This window comes from Meles meles, chromosome 6 (genome assembly GCF_922984935.1).
Source record: "Meles meles chromosome 6, mMelMel3.1 paternal haplotype, whole genome shotgun sequence".
Classification (NCBI taxonomy): Eukaryota; Metazoa; Chordata; class Mammalia; order Carnivora; family Mustelidae; genus Meles; species Meles meles.
The window spans coordinates 123,544,104-123,564,504 of record NC_060071.1 but is presented as its reverse complement, the minus strand read 5'-3'; the positions used below and the strand labels follow the sequence as shown (position 1 = coordinate 123,564,504).

At 47.8% G+C, this 20,401-nt stretch overlaps 1 protein-coding gene across 6 annotated transcripts in view; it reads right to left on the bottom strand.

The window, feature by feature from the left end:
• Positions 1 to 20,401, bottom strand: part of FOXN3 (forkhead box N3) — a 398,885-nt gene that overhangs the window by 16,255 nt on the left and 362,229 nt on the right. For 4 of the 6 annotated variants that reach the window (XM_046008530.1, XM_046008533.1, XM_046008532.1 and 1 more), the window contains 2 exons: positions 13,695 to 13,760; positions 5,236 to 5,341 (listed from right to left, as the gene is read on the bottom strand). In XM_046008530.1, coding sequence (XP_045864486.1) covers positions 5,236 to 5,341; positions 13,695 to 13,760 — 172 coding nt within the window. The remainder of the gene's footprint in view (positions 1 to 5,235; positions 5,342 to 13,694; positions 13,761 to 20,401) is intronic. The other 2 variants (XM_046008534.1, XM_046008535.1) reach the window with 2 other exon arrangements.

Genomic DNA, 20,401 nt, shown 5'->3' with positions numbered 1-20,401 from the left:
CCTTCAACTGGTTTTACTGTGGGAAAACACACAAACACGAAAAACTTACCATCTTAACCATTTTCAATTCTACAGGTCAGTGGTATCGAATGTATTCAGAATACTGCGCAGCCACCACCCCTATCCAACTCTACAATTCTTCATGTTATAGAACTGCAACCCTGTCCCCAGTAAACACTAACTCTCCACTCCTTCCTCCCCTCAGCCATTGGCAACCACCCTTCCACTGCCTGTCTGGAGGATTCTGACTACCCTGAATACCGCACATAAGTGGAACATAGCGTTTGTCTTTTTGTGACTGAATTATTTCACTTACTGTCTTCAAGGCTTATCCATACCATAGCATGTATCACAATGCCTTTCCTTTCCAAGGCTGAATGAGATTCCATTGTGTGTATACACCACACACTGCTTATTCATTCATCTGTTGATGGGCCCTTGGGTTGCTTAAACATTTTAGGTATTGTGAACAGCGCTGCTGTGAACATGGATGAACAAATATCCCTTCAAGACTCTACTTTTGGTTCTTTGGGGTACAAACCCAGAAGTGGACTTGCTGGATCATATGGTAATTTGATTTTTTATTTTTTAAGGAACCGCCATACTGTTTTCTACAATGGCTCCACCATGTTACATCCCTACCAACAGCGTACAGGGTTCAAGTCTTCCACATCCTCGTCAACGCTTGTTAGTTTCTGCTGTCGCTATGGGTCATCCTAATAGGTGTGAGGTGGTATCTCATAGTTTTCATTTGCATTTCCCTAATGATTAGTGATGCTGAGCATCTTTTCATGTGCTTTGGCCATTTGTATTTTCTTCTTGGGAGAAATGTCTATTCAAGTCCTTTGCCCTGGGTTGTGTGTTTTTCCGTGTTACTTATTTTATCAAACACCTACTTAACGCATACCATGAGCCAGGCATGGAACTCTGCATTACCCTAATAATCCGTAAGACTGCTTTTCTCGTGAGAAGCCCAGGAATACACACACACACAACCACAGTAAGGACTGGGGAAACTTGGTTCCTGAGTTCTTGTGTGTAATTTCTGGCTCTGTTGCCTTATGAAAGGACCTCCACCCGCAGCAATTTCCTCCCAGTCTTCTTCGGCAAAACTTGGGACATTTAATTCCTCTCTACCACCTGAATGATCACTTGGGGTCAAAAAGAGCCCTCAGAGTTGAAAGCGAGGGGGCCCAGATCCCAGAGAGTGTCTATGGCCCCTACATGAGAGGCAGCCCATAAGGCTATAAATGTAAGAAATTTGGGCTCCTGTTTCCCAAGAGGGCCAGAAACAGTTCTCCTAGGGCTCTAATCGTTTGTTCCATTCAATGTATTCTCTGCAAGAAATGTCTCTGGGAAAACCGAAGACACAGGCATAAAACTTTAAGACGTGTGAGAGTCATTTTGAGGATAATATGTTTTGTGGACTCCATGCCCAGGCAAATGTAAAAATAAGCAGGTTTCCAATGACTAAGGATGGGCCAATCTCTGAGGTTATTGAGTAAAAAGTCAACACTGTAAAGTCAATTACACTATTGACAGATACTCTTACAAGGAGATTTCACATCATAATTATATGCAAAGGAACCCAGCAAATACAAGCTGTGTAATGATCAGCTAATAAAAGTAACACTTCATCTATGTCAATAACAGTTTCAGAGTTAAGACAAACAAACATGGCCTTTGCCACTCAGTGGTGGAAAAAAAAATCCCTGAAAGACAAATATTTTCACTTAAGGAGAAGTCACTAAGACTCACACAGAAAACCCGTCACACAAAGCAAAGTAGGAAATCGGTCTTTAGTGGGTGCTAATGACTCTCCAGCCCTCCTTCCACACTCCCCCCCGCCCCCCTGCACTGATGGGGCAGTGGTGGAAACGATGAATACCTCCAGGAACCCTTGGTCACCGCCACGGGGTCTGGCCGCCATCTGCTGTTGTTCTGTTCTACTGTGGACTGTTTTCCTTTTAACCTCAGACACATGGTCAAACTTTTAAAAAATTTTAAATTACGCTGAATGTGAAGGAGCAAACAAATGCCCCTGCCCAAAGGCTTATTAATGGGTTTTACAAAGACATTAGTTTTGCAAATACCCCCGTGGCTATGTTTGTATTTACTCTTTCTGAAAGCATCTCAGGGCCCATTATTTGCCAGGCGTGTGGGGCACGAAGAAGGCCAAGTATTCTGAGCAAGGGTACTTGTCCTTACAGAGCTTGCAACACTCCTGTCCCTAATTCCTCTTAAAACTGAGCTGGAAGGTGCGGAACTCGTATTTGGATAATGCACTGCAAAAGCACCATGGTTTTCTTGACTGATTCTCTCTTCTTTATGCAGACAGTAACCTGTCTAGTTTTGCAAACCAGCAGTTGCACATTTCACTGAAAACTTCTCAGCATGCTCAGGAAGGTCACTCTTGGGCTACGCATTCTTTCTCAGTGGACAGACTCCAAGCAAATGGTGCTGTTCTGAGGCTACTGTCACTCAGCCCCAAACCCACCCTTCCACAGTACTTTGCCGGCTGGGGCCGGGGCTGCCGCACCATCAGGCTCTACTGTTAGGCTCAGACCACAGGAGGTGCCCCAGAAAGACTGGAAGGGGGGGGGAGGAAGAAAGGACACGCCCCTTCCGGCGTGTCTCCTCTTCACTGGAGGCAACAGCTCCTTCCTATAGAAGCTGCTGAATCCAGCTCACACTCCCTCTGACGCTTACAGAACCCGTTTCTTCACATTCCCTTATAGGGCTTGCACCAGCAGGAGATCTGGGATCTCCTGAGATCCTTCTGGTCCTTCCACAGGTCCCTCCTCCCAGCTCAGAGACTCCAGCAACCCCAGTGAGGGCCACCGGTCAGAGGTCTAGATCCCCGCCACCAGCTCCTCTGCTGAGGTCCAAGTCCCACCTCCGCTGGGCAACCATCATAACCTCTTCCCTTTCTTCTCTCAGCCCCAGGGGACATGGCTGCTTCCAGCAACTGCTCTCCCCATGATACCTGGAGTTCTCTTTTTACCCTTCCAGTTACTTGGTTAATAACTTCCTACCTGGCTAATGGTTCTTTACATGAAAGTCTCCCTGCTCGAACACTTAGTGTGGTTTTTGTCTCCTGAATGCACGGGAAACCTGTCCTGTGGTTTCTCACTGTGGCAGAGCCAGAGTGAGGTGCTTCCTGGACTAGAGAAACGGTAACTCTAATGAGACAGGATGTCACTGTTCTACGGTGGTGCTTTGTTATCGCCCACCCAAAACATAACCAGGAGGGGAAAAAAAGGAAATCAATATTTTAAATAATCCTCTAGGGAGTACTAATCAGTGTAGTGTATGCTAATATATATGCTATGAGGATAATCATTAAAATTAGGGGCTGGCTCCTGCTGAAGGCCAACCTGGTCTTACGCCTATCTCCCCGTGTGCCTGGCTCTCCCATGCTCTGCTCCAAGAAATGGCCGAAACCACCTCTAGCTCCATCCTGGAAAGGGTTGAAAGAATGCTCAGAACGAAGAACTGAAATCTATGCCTGGAATCTGTTAACAGGGGCTGTTGTTCCATGAGAAACCAGTCTACAGTCTCAAAGTCCTGTCTGCCAAAAACATAAAGCGGGAGGTGAGGCTGAAAAGATTTTAAGCAAGAACAGAAAATGGAATATGTCTCTCTCAATAATGGGAGGCAAAGGCATTGGTACTTTGGCTTCATGGAAGAGGCTTTTCATTTGTGAACTCAGGAATTACTGATCTACAGATAGCCATGGAGTATACTGGAAAAGTACGAGAGAGAGACCCTTCCATTCTATTTTTGGAATGTATCACCATGTTGGATTAGCAGAAATGGTATGTGGTTTTCTAACTTTATTACTATTGTAATTTCAACCAGATTCCCTCTTCATCAGGTCCTAGACACCAGTGTCTGCCCTGAAGATCGGAGGACTTCCATCTTGGCAAGAGTAGGTTGGTTTGCCACAAGAGCGGGAAAGCTTCACATGGGGGAGCTCGACCTTGCATCTCCCTCAGGCCCCCTAACAGACTTTCTGGGCTGGTTTCTTTTGGGACATGAGGCACTATGAAAGGGAAACGGCCTCTAGATGCAAACTTGATCCAAAAGTGCAGAGTGAGCAAGGAGAGGATGCTGTGGGGGGCACAGCTCAGGGCGACGGGCCTTCCGAGCGAGAGCCTGGGCCCGACACTGTGCAAATGTGAGGAGTCATCAGCCATCAGCCAAGTGAGTGAAAGCCAGCCTCTATCTATGGCAAGCGAACCACTGAGAGGAGAGGAGGACACACAGAGGAATTTTACCACACAGGGTCACCCATCAAAGGTCCACAACCAATGTATGGGGCTTTCAAAGGAAAGAGAAATCTAACCAGGGTGGCTCAGAGGCCACGTTCAGAAAAGCTTTGTGAAGCAATCGTTTTTGTGATGGACCTTGAAGGAGGTGCTGCTTTGCACGAGGAGTCTGAGGCAGACTCAGTTGCCTTATCCAGTTGCCTCTGTGTGGGTAAGATGGGCCAACACTGGACACCTCTGGGGAACAAATCTGACTCAAGGAGACGGAAGGACCAGGGTTACGTCAGACTGATGTGTGGGAGTCATGGAAGGTGCTTCTGCAGACAGCCAGAGAGGCACACTGTAGGAAATCAGTCTGGCAGTGGCTGATGGGTGGGCAGCAGTAGGCAGAGAAGCAGCAGGAAAACAGAAGGTGGCATCCACAGTGGCACCTGTGAGTGGTCAAAGCTGGCAAGAGACCCTAACCCAGGGCTGGCCATGGAGTAAGAAGGATGGAACAAAGCAACTTCCCAAGGAAGAGAGTTCATGTGGCTTGGCAACTGACCTGATTCTTCGAAGAAGGGGAGTGATGCCTCCTGTTATTTATATCCCACTTACCGAAGCACTTTTCACACAGGATTTTGCATTTCATTCTAGAGGTAGACCAGTTGGCCTAGAATCTAATGAGCAACTTGCTCACCACTTCCTTTTCCCCACCTTGCCCCACCTTCTTAGAACAAACATGCTTAATTTGTCTTTATCTCCTTATCTGCCAAGAGACCAAGATAATTTGAGCCCAGGAAGAGAAGCTGCCACCTAGACTGGGGTCCCTGGGAGTTACTTTGACTTTTCTGAACACCCAAACCAGGTTACCCGTCTTCACTATTTAGAGGCCGGGCCTCTTCATCCCAAGTGACCCGGGGGAGACAAGATGATGCCCTACCCACTCCTTAGGCAGGCTTTGCCCAGCGCGTGTCTCCCTTACCTCACAGCTGCTGTCATTCCAATGGGAGTGATTGGCAAAGGCCGAACTCCGGGAAACAGCCCACGGCTCAGAACCCGTGCTCCATTTTGTATCACTCCTGGAGGAACTGGAAAAACAAAAAGGAAAAAGGCACCACACATGAGTTCAACTGTGAAGATTTCTGTTTTGAGTCAGAAACTTTGGACACACCAGAGAGAAAGAGAGGGAAAGGAAAACTGAAAGAGAGAGAAAGTGATTATTATTGGCATAGAGGGTGAGCAGAGACAGAGAGAAATACACGTGCGTGTGTTCACACGCACGCACATACACACACATGCACACAGGGAAAGAAAGATACCATGCCTCAAGAAAGAGATTCAGTCAGCCGTGTCAGATCAATACCTTACAGTCAAATTATTGATGCATTGGTTTAGAAAAGGGTGAGTATTAAAAAAGCGCGCTTCAAACATTATTTTCTTGCATTTAAATATAAGCTTCCATTTCCAGTCAGACCCTAACAGTATCTCAAGAACACTGACAGAAGTCTGATAGCAATGACCAAACCAAAGCATTTCCTCATGCTTCTCTGATCATGGTCAGAAGCTGAGAGCACCTTTCTATTTGTCCTTAATCCAACAAGGGAAAAAGAGAGCCAAAATAATGGCAAAGCTGATTTTGCAAAAGCTACTTGGCATGCTCACCACACAGTTCATGCTCAATGATTTCTGCTGCCGAGGAAAGACCCCTCCTCAGAGGGTTGTTAAGGGAAGCTCTGGTTCCTGCCTCAGAATCATGCAGAGCCCACTTGGGAGGGCCCACTTCCTCCTTTCTTGAAGCTTCTCTGGAAAAAATCTCCCGAGAGTTCTCTCATCATCCCATCTTCTCCTAAATACCCTCGTCCCGGGTAACCCTAACTGAACCTTTTTGCCAGTGACCGTCGGATCCCGTCTGTTTCCATACAATCCCACAGCGGCCTTACATCTGTCTGAGAAGTCATGCAACAGGGGAACCACAGGAAATCCCTGACAGTCCATCTTTTTCAAGCTCCCAAACAGCAGTTTCATTTGGTTCAAGCGAATACTCTCACTGTACTACCAATTCTTCTCCCTGTGTCCGTTGGGCCAGGCGTGCCTCAGGAAGTGAGAGCCCTGGTGTGGGGCTTGGAGTCTTAGCTTTAATCTTAGCTCCTCTTGTGTGACTTTGTGCAAGTGACCGAAATCTCTTCTTCCTTCTCTGAACAGCGTTCTTTGAGTCCCCGAGCTCTAACTGTGTTCATACAGCTGCTGGCACAGTGTCATCCACAGGCAAGGTGGATAAACCAGGCTTTCCCAAACAGAGGCCACACCAAAAAGGATCTAGAAAATTACACATTCAAAAATGAAAACCCTTCGGGATATTAAGTTCTTAATGCCCATATTGAGTAGAATACTCCTTACAAAACACAAACACTACTTTCTACTCCTATAAATTTTAGGCTTCTAAGGGAATGTTACCATTAATATGCCACACCTTCAACAAGAGGTCCCTCATATAGGATGAATGTCTACTCCTGAATATGAGATATAGAGACTGATTCTTCGAGAATTCTGTGGCTCTTGCTAATATTTTTGCTACTTTTTTTTTTTAAATAGGTCTGTGCAAAGCCCTTGCCACTGGGTCTTCTAAAAGGTAGATGGGAGACAGAATTAAAACTAGTGCCCAAAGTCAGTAGTCCCAGTGCAGCCCAGTGGTCTAGAATCTTCCCATTCTCCTACCATATTTAATGTGACAGTAGGCTGAACTAGATCAGGAACTCTTACCTGTGTCCCTTACCCTGATTTCAGACAGCAGATCATCTGAGACAGGAGACTTACCAATTATCTTAGAAGCAAGAAACCTGTATAATGTGATACTCTTAGTAAGTATCCTATTTTGCTTAGCTGATAAGTTCTACGGAAGATAGTCTAAAATTTGTATTAACTGACTTACATTACTGATTTCAAGACGTCCTACAGAGCTATGAGACAGAGTGGGATTAGTGTCAGTAGAGCTCTATCGATCAAGGAAGAACACAGAATTCAGAAATATACCCACACATACACGAGCAACTTGATTTTTGGCGGAGGTTTCAAGACAACACAATGGGGGAAAACAGAACAACTGGAGATTCATTTGGGAAAAAATGAACCTTAGTCCTTACTTCAGGCCATACATGAAAGTTACTTAGAAATGGATCACAGACATAAAACCAGGAACTAAGATTATTAAGGCTTTTAAAGGAAAACCCAGGGGGAAAAATACCCATAATTCCCAAGAACAGACACACAAAAATCAGGAGAGCTCTGGGGTTTGCAGATATGTGCTGCAGGTAGTTTGAAAAGAGAGGCTTTTAGTTTGTCTGTTTTGGAGACCTCGGCAAAGGGTTTACTCGGTTGTTTTTCCGTATGACAGTCTCTTCAAATTGGCCCGACAGCCACAGGCTGAGTTCACTTTTGATAGTACTATTGAAAACAACAGTTACTAGGGATCTCATTCAGAACAGAAAGACAATCTGACAGAAAGCACTACTTGTTAAAATAACTTAAAAATTTAAAATTGATAACCACAGTTATAATTCTCGCCAGCAAACCACGACAGTCCCATATACAGACTGTATCAATTAATGGACTAGCATACCAAGTGCCTGCTTAGGTATTCGACGAAGGGGACATAGGGTTGCCACAGTCAAGTGGGACAGATAGAGAATTAAAGAGGCAAGGGAAACACACCCCGGTAGGTGTTGGGGCCAGAGGCCTGTAGGCACAGGAGGATGGAGACACCTGACCCGTAGTAAAGTGCCCCTGGGAAGACTTCCTGTAGAAAGGGCCATCGAAGGTGGCATTCCAAGGCAGAGGAATGGCACACACAAGGCCTGGAAGTTAACAATGGCAGCATGCACAAGAACAAAAAGTAGTTTTACGACAGTGTGTGATTGTCTGCAGGAATGAGGTCCTTTGGGCTTTGCCGCATGGGGACTGGAGAAACCATTAAAGGGTTCTGAGCAGGGACGTGGTCCAAGAGTGTAGTGGCTGAGAGCCACACTCTGGTGTTGGAAGGCCCTGGGTCTGTGTTCCATCTCTGTCATTCACTGCCTGTGTCTGATGAGTGAGCTGCTTCAGTAAGAGGACGGGGACAGAAATGGGATTTATCTCACAGAGCAGAGATTGCACAGAGTTAATAAAGGCATTAATGTTAAGAAAATACATCTCGGTCATCAATATCAGCACCATCATCACCACCACCACAGTCCTCAGAGCACCCCAAGGTAACCTGTGCTGTCTCCACTCCTCGTGAGCCAAAGTCCATAAGAACAGAGGGAGACAAACCAGAAGGTGCTAGAACTTAGCCATCTTCCTGGTCACAGAGCGCAGCTGGAGCAGCAGTGACTGCTCTTACCGGTGCTTCTGCTCCCATTGTGGAGATCATGTCAGGGTCACGCCTGGGGGAAAAATGCCTGAGACACCTAAAATCCTGGGACAATGACTGGGGTGCCCTGGGAAGTGAAGAAAGCAGATGGGAGTCACAGAGCACAGGTTCTCTGGACTCTGACATGGCCAGTGAGTCATTCGCCAGTCAAAGAAGAAAAGCAACCCCAAGGACACTGCCCCAAGCCCAGAGCCCTCTGCCCAAGTGCCTAAAACCTTTAAGCCCCAAGGCCATGCCCAACAGGGAGGGGAACAAAGAAAGGAAGCCAGTCCTCAGTGCACACAGACTGAAGCCCAGGGTCCATTGATGCGTCTCACCTCATTTAAGCCTCCATGGAGGAAGTGTTGTGCAGTGGGTAAGAGTACAAGCTCGGGGCAACACGAAGTCCTGTCCTACCACTAGCTCCGCAGTTTTGGACAAGTCCCCTAACCTTCCTGAGCCACTGTTTCCTCACCTCTAAACTCGGCATAAACACAGCTCCTAGGATTGTTCTTGAGTATTAAATAGGGAGACTGATGTAAACTGGTTCGTTCTGTAAGCTCATCATCGCCATCTTGTTCATCCCTCCACCATCCCATCCCATCCCTCCAGCATCTTCTTACCAACGATCTAGAAGGAACAGAAGCTAAGGGAGGGTGTGTCAAGACAGGGAGACATTCTTCTAGCCTTTTATGCTTTTTGTCGTTATTCCCAAATCTGCACTCACCCACTAAAACATCTTCCCGATTAATGAAGTGTGTTCACTTCAGAGAGAATCTCATGGACAAAGCTATCCCACCGCATTAAAAGGCTTTCCCTGAGCTATTTCCCGAGCCTCGCAAGACTTCTGGCACATAAACTAGGCTCTTCTCCTGACTCCTGGAGTTTGGTCTCAAATGAGCTGCAACCGAATGCGGCTTCTGCCAGTCCTGGCACTTCTCAGTCCTCATCACTGGCAACGCTCTCCATGTTGGGATGACGATGTGTTCGGATTTGCTCACAGGTTGCCAGAAGCCAGCTGTGGCACTTAACTCTTCTCCCATCTTCCCTCCTTCCAGGCTCCATCCCCAAGCGTCAGGAAGGAGGCATCCGAAAAACAAATCACAGCCAGTCTAAAACGTCTGAGAAAGGCATCCTGAGGTCCATATTTAACTAGTCTTGGGTCTGGGGGACTCGGAAGGAGCGCGAATGCATTCCTCAGCCCTTTTTCTGTCGGCAAGCCTCCCTTCCTGTTCCTCCGTATTGCCCTCGGGGTAAACCAGAACACCTCAAGACCAAGCCCTTTACCACCGGCCCAGCCCACCCAATGCCCTGAAATGGGTCCTTCGGCTCCGGCTGAGAAACTGGACATGTCCGGCGCAGGCCTCCAGCACCATCCCGTGCTGTTAGAGCAACTCAATATTCAGCTCTTACTCACAAGAAGACATGCGCCCGAGATCCTCGGGTTGCTGAAAAGTGCCAAGGCCAGGAACCCCAGAGCTCCTAGTTCTTGCCGACTGACCACTTTCTCCCATGCTACTGAGTGACCTGAAACTTCTTTCTTTTTACCAGAAGATGGGAACCCACACACAGAGAGCTGAGCCCAGCAGCACTGCCCGCCGTGATCTGACCATGATCACCTTGGAACCTAAGAAAACGTCGATGGCACAAGACAGACTTCCCTCCAGGCTCTGCCAGCCTGGCACTTCCCCATCCCGGCTTCCTCCGCTTCCCTCCTGACGCTCCGCTTCCTTGATTTTCACAGCTTCTAAAATTAACCTCGGAGCTCCTACTGCTGCCTTTGGAGGGCAGCCCTGGCTAACGCTACCAGAGGCCATAAGTTGAGCAGCAAGTGATACCGATAATCCTTCCCCTTCCCGAAGTCGCTCTTTCCACCTGCTTACTTGGAAGGATGCTGGGAAGGGGTCTGGAATGGGGGAGCCTATGTGCTGGTCGCCTTTCTTCTCCAGTGCCTGACGTGTTGGATATATACCCCACTTCGAGGCAGGGAGCGGAACGCCGCCTCCATCCCTCCCCTCTGCTGTCCCGTTTTGTTGTTCTGTTTATGATCCAGAGTTCCTCTCTGGGAACATTCCAACTAGGGCTTATATAAGCCTTTGAAGATGAGTAATGGTGATCTGACTTCATAACAATCCCTCCATTGGGGTTACAGATGACTCCCAGGGCTTGTCAAAGGGGAACTGCAAAGCAGGTACTTCTGTGGACTCTAGAAGCTGGAATTAGTCTCTTTTAGCCACTTTTATCAGTGGTTGGGGGGGGTAGGTGGACAGATCTGATGAGGAGCATAATCTAAAATTCAGAGCTAACGAGGCAGCAATGCCCTGTGCTGATTTTTCTGGAATTAGTGTTCTAGAGCGCATGCAAGACAGAACGGCACACCTCAAAGATAAAGGGGCTTGGCTGACTGGAATTCTCACCAGCTTCTTGAGAAGCCTCCTCTGTATGACCTACTCAGCTCAGACTGGATGGTAGCTGGTCTGCCAGCCCCGAGCTAGCTTTGCAGAGGCTGGGCCCCGGGACGATGAGAGGAACCCATCCAAGCGGCTGCCATCTGGTGACCTTAAGTGGAGTGGCTACGGAGGTCGATGGCAAAGGAAGAGCTTTTCAAGCCACCCGGGGCACCCTCTTACAGCTGCAAGTGACGGCGGCAGACAGACCAGGCTGGTGGCCTCGGTTCAACCACAGCATCGCACAGCCCAGGAGGGGAAAACAAGGGGCTATAAATAACAGCACACGAGGAGGCTCTGGAAGCAGAGCTCGGCCACAGCCCAGGCCGGGAGCTGAACACAGCGTGCTCCATGCAGATGCCAGTCCGTGCTCACCACGTGTGGGCAGAGGCGCTGCAGGAGCCCGGATGCCACGCACACGTCCCCACCGGGTCTTGCGTACACAGACACCACCAGGCAGGCTGCCCATCCTCCAGCACGGTGGCTGGGGGTGGGGGAGGGGGGTGCTGCCTTGGAAACTTTTTGGTGAGGAATCACCTCCCACTTATTCCAGGCCTCGGGCATGCTGGCAAGGCAGGGGGACGGCGCGGCACAAGGCATTCACCGAATCTCAGGAAAAGCAACATGACACAAGTAAAATGAAAACAACCCTACAGCTTCAACACATAAACACTGAGCATTCAAAACTCAACTTCAGTATTTTCACGTAAGACAGACTGTGGATACCTTGAAAAAATAATTAGTTTGAATGTTCTAGTGAGGGAGTGGGAAGAAGTTCATTTAGCCACGAGAGCATTATAAAAACCATTAATCTGTCAACTAATCAAAATCAATCCTGTTCCTCTTCTACCTGGGCTCAAGAATTCAATAACAATGGGCTTTCATGGAAGCTCTGTCCAATCTCCCTGCCTCTTTCCCTCTTAACTCCATTCTTCTGGTTCATCAAAAGCATCTCTCGAAGCCAGTGATCACTGTGCACAGTGGCCGGAAGCTAAGGAAGATGCTGCAGAACTTGCACAGCTCGGACAAGAAAGTGTATTTTCCTCATGACAAGTTATGCAACCTGGTTTTGGAAACCCTTTCAGACAGTACCTTGGTTACAATCTGGTCTGCACGCTTCCTGCCATGTCCTCTGAGAATGGAGTTTTTTGTTTTGTTTTGTTTTTCAATTTCTCTGTCACGTCAAAGATCACTGAAAAACCACATCACAGGGGAACTGCTAGTTACTGGACTGTACTAGTTCTACCAGCGCTTGTCAGTGGTGCCTGCTTTTCGGCGGGACGGGCCGCCTGACCCTTCCGTTGCTGGCGATCGAGTTTAGCAAAGAAAGAAAGGGAACTCTGCACCTTTCGGAGCAGGTAACAGTAGCCCCTGCCAGAGGGACAAGTGTCTCCTGAGAATGTGTGGCCACATCCCTCGAGTCTTTTAAAAGAAGGAAGGAGAAAGGATAGAGCCAAATTCCCTCAAGCTCTGGGGACGGCTGTGGCCCATGGAGGGCTATGGAAGGATGTTCTGGAATTCCACATTAGTCCCCTACTCAAAGAAGCCCCCAAGAATGGATGTTCTCTGATGTAGGGGGGATTCCCTGACTCAGGAGGCCAGGCACCCTTCAGGGAGCCAGAGGGTCCAACCAGCTGAAGGCCCCGGCCCCTGGAGGGTGCTGTGGTGGGGGTCTGCTATGCCCTGTTACCAACTCCGACCTGTGTGTTCTGTCAGCGGGAGACTGCAATGCAGCAAAGCCCTGAGCAGATCCTGGCAAGTGAGTCGGCCATCTGCTCAGCGGGCTTCCAGCTGGGGGGAAAGTGCGGGCAGAGGGACCAGATTCCCGTCAGCAGGAGGAGGAGACAATCCTCTCCATTTAAAGTCATCACTTGGGAAGAAGACCTTTCTAAAACCACACTACTCCAGGCTCTAGAGGTGGGAAAAAACAGGAGGCAGTGGGTAGGAGAGAAGTTCAAGGGAGGAAAAGAACGGTTTCAAGCTTGACATTGCTCAGCAGCTGACAGAAGGTGAAGACAGGAGGCCTGCTTGGCTAAGTGAGGCCTGCCCCTCTCCACGACAGCCTGGAGGGCTGGTGGGCTTGACACACGGGGGAACCCACGGGCCACTTCAAGGCCACCCTGAGCTCCTGCAAACCCACCTTGCCACCTCTCTTCTCTAGCTGTAAAATGGTAGCCTGCTACTGATGAGGTCCCCGAAGGAAAGAAATTTCTAGAAATACACACTGCTCAGTTCCCTAACTGTTAAGCTGGCCCCATGTAGCCTTGTCTGGCAGAACCTACCAAATCATGGCAACTACTCCCTCAGGAGAACGGAAGTTCTCTCCACCGGGACTCATTACTGGGTCCACTTCCCTTCCCCCGAGCCTCAAGCCCTGAGATTATATAAAAACTCTGTCATCTCAGAAACACACCGATGCACTCGTTCACACGTATGCACGGCAGCAGGCTCGCAGGCACATGCGTCTGTGATCGTGCACTGCGGCAGTTTTAGAGTGACTCTACAAGTGAAGTTCTGCTTGAGCATTAGTTCTTCCTATGGCCTGGGATGTAGAGGAGAAGGTTAAGTTCACACACTATGGTGCTGTAGGCTATAGAAATATCTACTCACAACCTGCTTGTATCTCAGGGGGAGTATTCAAAAGCATCATGGCACTGGCAGCATCAATGTCAGGATCTGGAAAAATCAACCAATAAATAACATTATTTACAACGGGGCCGGTGTGTGTGCGCGTGTTCCTCCCCCTGCAAGCTACAGTTCATGAAAGCAACAGAGGAAAAAAAAAGAAATCCGGGAACTAGATGAGCTATCCCCAAGGTGACTTTCTTCCCATGTGGAGTTGAGAGGAAGAAAGGGATTCTAGAATGAGATTTAAGGGGAAGGTTGGTAAGGTTTTCAGATAAAGCATGGTCCCCGCTCGTTTTGCTGATTTCATAATTGATAGGCTGCTGACCTGTGCACCCCCGAAGCTTGCTCCCCTGGCACGGGGGAGGAAGGGAGTGGGGTGACAACAGCTTTAGCTCTAGGAATCTTTGAGGAACTGGGGAAGCTCACAGCACCAAGAAGAGAAAGCCCTAAATATACCTGCATCTAGAAAGCTACGCACAAGACGTCGGGGCATTTCCTTCTGTCAGCAGAATGCAAATTGTGTTTTCCGAGACTGTGTGCATGCGTAGGGTGGTGGTGTTGGTGGTGGAGGCATTTAAACAACAACAACAAAAAAGACAGGAAGAAAAAACTGCACTTTTTAAAATATAAAGAAAAAAATTAAAGTTATGATGTCGAGGGCACAATGTTGGCTTCCACATCTATTATGGCTTTTAATACGGGACCAAAAAAAAAAACAACCCTCCTCACTCCGTTGCTCTAATTCTTAATAGGTTTCTGAATCCTTCCTGATCCCCCAGTTGACAGATGGCAGGTTATATAGAGACAGAGAAAAATATTATCCTTTTATAACTAAATTCATTTTCCTCTGAGAAACAGCGGCGCCGCTGCTATGGAAATGAAAGTTGCCATGGCAACAGTAAACAACCCCCAAGAATGGTCACTGAATAGGCTGAAAAGAACATCTGCCCCAGCGCAGCGTCCCAGCTGCCCTGGGGCGAGACTCGCTAATGGTGCGGCAGTGCTGCTGCGTGGCCCCGCCCCGCCTGTGCCCTGTCCAAATAAATGAAGTGTGCAATTGAAGCCGACATCAAAAATGCCTGCCTCTGCAGATTACAACCTCGGTGTCCCCTAAACCCAGTGACTAATGATGGGGGGGCTGGGGGGCTCTCACTTGTCAGTTTTTGTACAAATTACATACCAAAAAATTCAATTTACTACTAATGGCTCCGCGGCACTTTATTTGGGGTATTATGCTAGGAAATGACTTTTTTACTGTTTAAAAAAGTGCATTTTTCATACTCTATAAGTGCAGTTTAATTCCGAGGGAGTAATGTGATGCAGCATGAAGTCCCACAAGCGATTAATAATGAGGATGACGCCGGTTCCAGAAGACAACGTCTCCAAAAAAGGTGATGGCTGGGGGGGGGGGGGGGGGGGGCTTGGTGCAGAGGAAAGGAACTTTACTCTGCAGGCCTTTTTCGATTTTGCCTGCAGGAGGCCCGTTACTTACACTCAATAACGGAGTGAAGGTTTATTTTAATAGTATGGTGTATGAGAAACGGGTAAATTAACTTATTTGGCAACTCCCGGGGTGAAATTTCTAAAACAGTCATCACTCCCCACTGATACTAAGATATATATATGTAACTATATATATTTTAGTTGAGCTGCAAGACTTAAGGTCCCAATCACGGCTCCCAGGGTTCTTGCTGTCCTTATGCCCTCGCCTCCCCACACGGCCTGTTGCCAAGAGACAAGGCTCATAGCTTCGGTAAGACACTGCTGAGGCCTTTTCCCACCCTCATTTTGGAAAGGGTCCCTTCCTCTCTCAGCAGAGCAAAGGTTCCTTACCATACGAGAATATAAATGTTACCACGAACCAGGGTTGGCCAGGCTGCATGGCCCCTGCCTCCCCAGGTAACTCTACCCAGACTTTTCCTCAACAACCAGGAGGTTCGATGGGGACAGAACAAGAAGAAAAACAGGTTAAAAAAATTTTTCAGGAGACTTTCCCTATTTGTTTCCCCAGAAAATTAAAGAAAGTGGTTCTTTATTCTTCAAAGACACATGGGACCACAGGAGGAAGGTACAAAGGGCCACAGATAGACACAAGGAAAGAAACAAGAAAGAAGAGAAAGAGAACCTTTGAAGGAAAAGTATCGTCAACGCCCACAAGAATTTCGCAGAACCGAAGGGGCAACGTGGAAAGTGCTTAGACCCACAAAACATCAGCACGACCACCAACCCCATCCCAGCTGAACCAAATCAACACATCAACCAACTGAAAATAGGACATTTTAGCACAAGTCCCCCAATCCTTCCTTCTGCCCAAAGAGCCGTGCATGCCCGAGCCCTCCACAAAGATTCCCCTGGCACCTTGGCCATCCCACCTGCCTCCAGGCATTCACAGAAGGTGCCACACCCAGTCTTGCTGAGATCTCGAGATCTTGTTCACCATCAATCCCTACCGCCCTACTCTTCATTCTGAATGGACCAGTTCCTATGCAGTGTAAGCCCAAACATGCAGCCCTGCGGGCAGAATGGAAGGGAGAGTCATGGGGATGCCCTCCTCTTGATGTCCTGCCCTTGGAAGTAGCAAACACGCAAAGCGCAATGGTCTGAGAAAATGTCCTTCCATGTTCATCGTGTGCACACTGGCATCATGGGGTGGGGGGGGGCTACCCAGTCCCCAGGGAGACACAGGGAGTGCCCTCCCGGGTGTACCGTTTGATGAATTTTATACCAGGGTAACCATCACCAGAAGGAAAACAAAGGGCACAACCAAGATCAGACTTCATCACACCAAAGTTTCCTTGTGCCCGTTGCCTACCCACCCTTGCCCCGGGCAACTCCTGGTTGGCGTTCTCTCTCGTCCTGATGGGGCACCAGCAGCTCACTCCTTACTCCATCACTGAGCAGTATTCTGCGGTGTGGGCAGAACTACGCTCTGGTTACTGGTACACCTACAGAAGGACATTCTGGCTGTTTCCAGCTCAGGATCTTATAGAAGCCCCCATGAGCTTCTGCATCTGTCTTTGGTGGACATGTGTCTGCTTCCCTTGGGTAACTGCTGGGAAGAGCTTGTTTAACTTTACAGGGGACTGACAAACTCTCTTCCAAGGAGGCTGGACCATGTATGAGAATTCCAGTTGTCCCATACTTTTGTCAATACTTGAAACTGTCAAGCTTTCACATTTTCTCCCCACCCTCATAGCTGTGTAGTGGTCATTCACTGCGGTTCTGATCTTTATTTCCCTAATGACAAATGAGGTTGAGCATCTCTTTATGTGCGTAATGGCCACTCGGGCATCTTCTTTGATGAACATTCTGTTCAAGTTTGTGTGCCCCTGCTTAATTGGGTTGTTTAACCCAACTGTAAAGTTGTCAAGTTCCTTAAACATTCTGGATAGAAGTTCTTTGGTACATATATTTTTTCCCACAGTCCATGGCTTCCCTATCCAGTTTCTTAATAGTGTCTTTTAAGAACCAGAGTTTATGAATTTCTTTTACAACTCAGTGTTTTGTTTGCTCCAAGTAAGAACTCTTTGCCTACCCCAACGTTGCAAAGATTTCCCTCTTGAGTAGCTTCTTTTTGAGTCTCACGCGTCAGTGTAACATTTTCTGGGCTCCATACTCAGATTCACAGGGAAATGAACACGGAAGTCGTCAACCAGAACCCTCTTCATCCACAGACCGAGAACGGTACAGATCAGCACTAGAAAGACCCGCCTGGGCTCCAGGTGGGTTGGGGGAATACCAGGAAGCCTGAGACGATATGGTCCACCACGTTCCTATGGAAAAAGGTCTCTCGGACTCGCGGCTAGACATCGCCATGCCCTGACGTTCATCACACCCGGACATTTTGTGTGTGCCCCAGAGCTCACACCCTGCCATCCCTCCTCCCCAAAGAGATGCCATGATGCCTAATCATCTACCTATTATTTCTCAGTTTTCTTCCCTTTTTAAGAAAATATGAAGGTAGTATGTTAAGAAAAAATAAACACGAGGTGAATATAATGTGAGAAATAAATGTCTTCCCCGTAGACCCATTCCCAGATTCACGTTTTCTCCTACAGATGTCCAGAAGTCCAGCAGTGGGTTACACAGATACAGACACTTGGGTGAGCTCACTGATGGGAGGCATTTATACTCATGTACACATACTGACTCTTTAAAAAGGGGTTTATACGGGAAATACTTTTCTGCCATTTTTTTCCTTCAAGTTTTCACTAGGTAACACATCTCGGCCATCTTTCATATTCATATACGTTATCTGAAGTTCTTCTGTGGTGATTTTTCCATGCATAAAAACAAGCCACACTGTTTGGACTGACATTCTCTTTTCTTTAGGCTGCAGATTACTGGGAGGGCAAACACAAAACACCCGGAACCAGTGCCCAGCACACTGCCTCTGCCAACGAATCCTGAGCCCCTGAAGATACGGCCTCAGCACAGCAACCTCCTCTCCTTCCCCGAGTCCCCATTCCTCAGAGAATGTGGCATGGCCCATTCCCTCCCTTTCCTGCCTGCTCAAAGCTCTTACTTCCTCAACGTCTCTCTGGCCCACTTGCTACCTTGGGTGACGTGGTACTTTCGTGAGCACACTCTGGGTTTCCCTGGAAGATTCCATTCTTCGTGGTCAAGAGAGGCCGGAGGTGGCTCACTTCTTTAGACAGGAGAGGCTTTCTGATGGAAGCTTTGGAATAGGATGCTTTTGATCAAGGATGCTGATCTTACAGTTTTTTGACTGGAGAGATTTGGGGTGATGAGGCAACTGGTTTGGGCTGAGGGATGCTTCTCTCCAAGGGCACGGCTGATTCTGAAGGATAAAAGGTCCTGGACCTGATGCAGGGGAAGGTGAGCAGTGGGATGACTGATGGGATTCTCCCGGGGCTAAAAAGAGAGGTTTTCTTCCCCCAAATGGTTCAATCCATCTTATGAGCAAAAGAGGAAGATATTTTGGTCAGGAACACTTTCTAGGAATGAAGATCCACTCAGCAGGAAAAGCCTTCATGTGTTGCCCCCTGGGGGACAGGGGTGAGGGGTACAGGAGCATTAAAGCAGCATTACCCTCTTTATTTTTGGAGAGGAGAGTCTTCCCAAAGTACCCAATTCAGCATCTTCATACAGAACCCCCAAGTCATTTACCACTGCTGAATTCAGTAGAACATCGAGGGTGCCATCATGGACGCCTAGTAAAGTTATGACCATCTTTAAAATGGAGCCAATCTCAAACGAGGATTAAAAAAATGTCCTCCTCTGCTCATGCTTCGGTAACAAATGTTACTTCTCCTCTGGACCAGCTCCCGGCATCCCATTTCAATTTTCATCTTTAATGTGGTTGTCTTATCACATTGCCTCCTCTCTGCAGGACGAGACTGAAAAAACGGCCACACATCTCAAAAATACTTTCACATCCTCTTCTCGTGAAGGTACATACACAATTACATTACGCTACAGCGAGATAAATAAGTAGCAAAGTTTCTAGAACCAATGGCTCAGCTTTTTAGATGAAAAAAATATACACTGCATTTCATTTCCCAAAAATGAAGAGATGGGTTTCTTTGGGTCACGGAGATGAGGTGAGGAGAGGTGAGGAGAGGTGGGAAGAGGCCTTTTGTCTGTGGGTGTGATGGGAAAAGAACTGGTCAAGGCACGAGGATACTTGGAGTCAAGTCCTGGGTACCCGTGCCTAATTAACATGTGGCTTTAATTTTGCTGGGATGGAATTCATCTCTTTTAAAATGGTGGGGGGTGGCTGCAGACTTGGCAGGGGACAGATTGTTTTTTTTTTTTTTAACTGCATTCTACATAGTTCCTCGCTCTGCATCGAAAGTCCTCCAACTCCCTCTTCGTTTCCAGCTAGTGGTTGCCAGAATTATGGGATTCCATGGGGCGCTTACCAAGTGGTGTATTTGTTCTAACATCTTTGGATAGAGCAAACACTCTTAGTAAAGCTAGAGGAGTACCCTACCATTTCTGGACAGCCATGACCTGTCATTCTGGGCACCTGCGGGGTCTGCTTTGAGCAATCCATCCAGCCTGACATCTTGTGCATCTTGGGGATTCCTAGTGTGGCTTCTGTCTGCACTCACTCTCCCTCCTCTGGGATGTGGGGTCATAGGGGAGACCCCCTTACTCTGACAAACTAAGAACACAAGGGACAGCTGGAAGCCCTTGGTTCAATCCTCATGGCCCTAGACTGCTACGAAGTGTGAGTACCATCCTTAGCATCGCTGAGCTGACCGATCTAACAAAATGATAACAAATTCCCAAATGGGAAGCCTGAGAATTATAAGCAATGATTCCCTTAGCAATGGTTTAATTGTGCATAGATCTAATGTGTTTATTTCTGTCTACTCCCCATCACACCTGAAGTGTTTTATAGGAAGGTGAAAAATCTTTATATAACTGAGTAAAAAGGATTCAAGAAGCATAAAGAAACCACCAAACAACAGAGAACACACACATGGACAGAAATTATGAGACAGAAGGACCCCATACTCCTTCAGTCAAGTGCACACACCAAAGTGCTCATATTCTCTCGCATTCTCCACCAGAAAGTGAGTCCTCTTGCAGGGCTCGCCCTCTGTGACCTGTGTTCCCAGCACCTGCAACAGCGCCTGGAACATAGATAAACAGCTGTTGAACAGACCAAAGTATGGCTTATCCAATAGCTGTCAGAGGCTGAGGATGATGATTCCAGG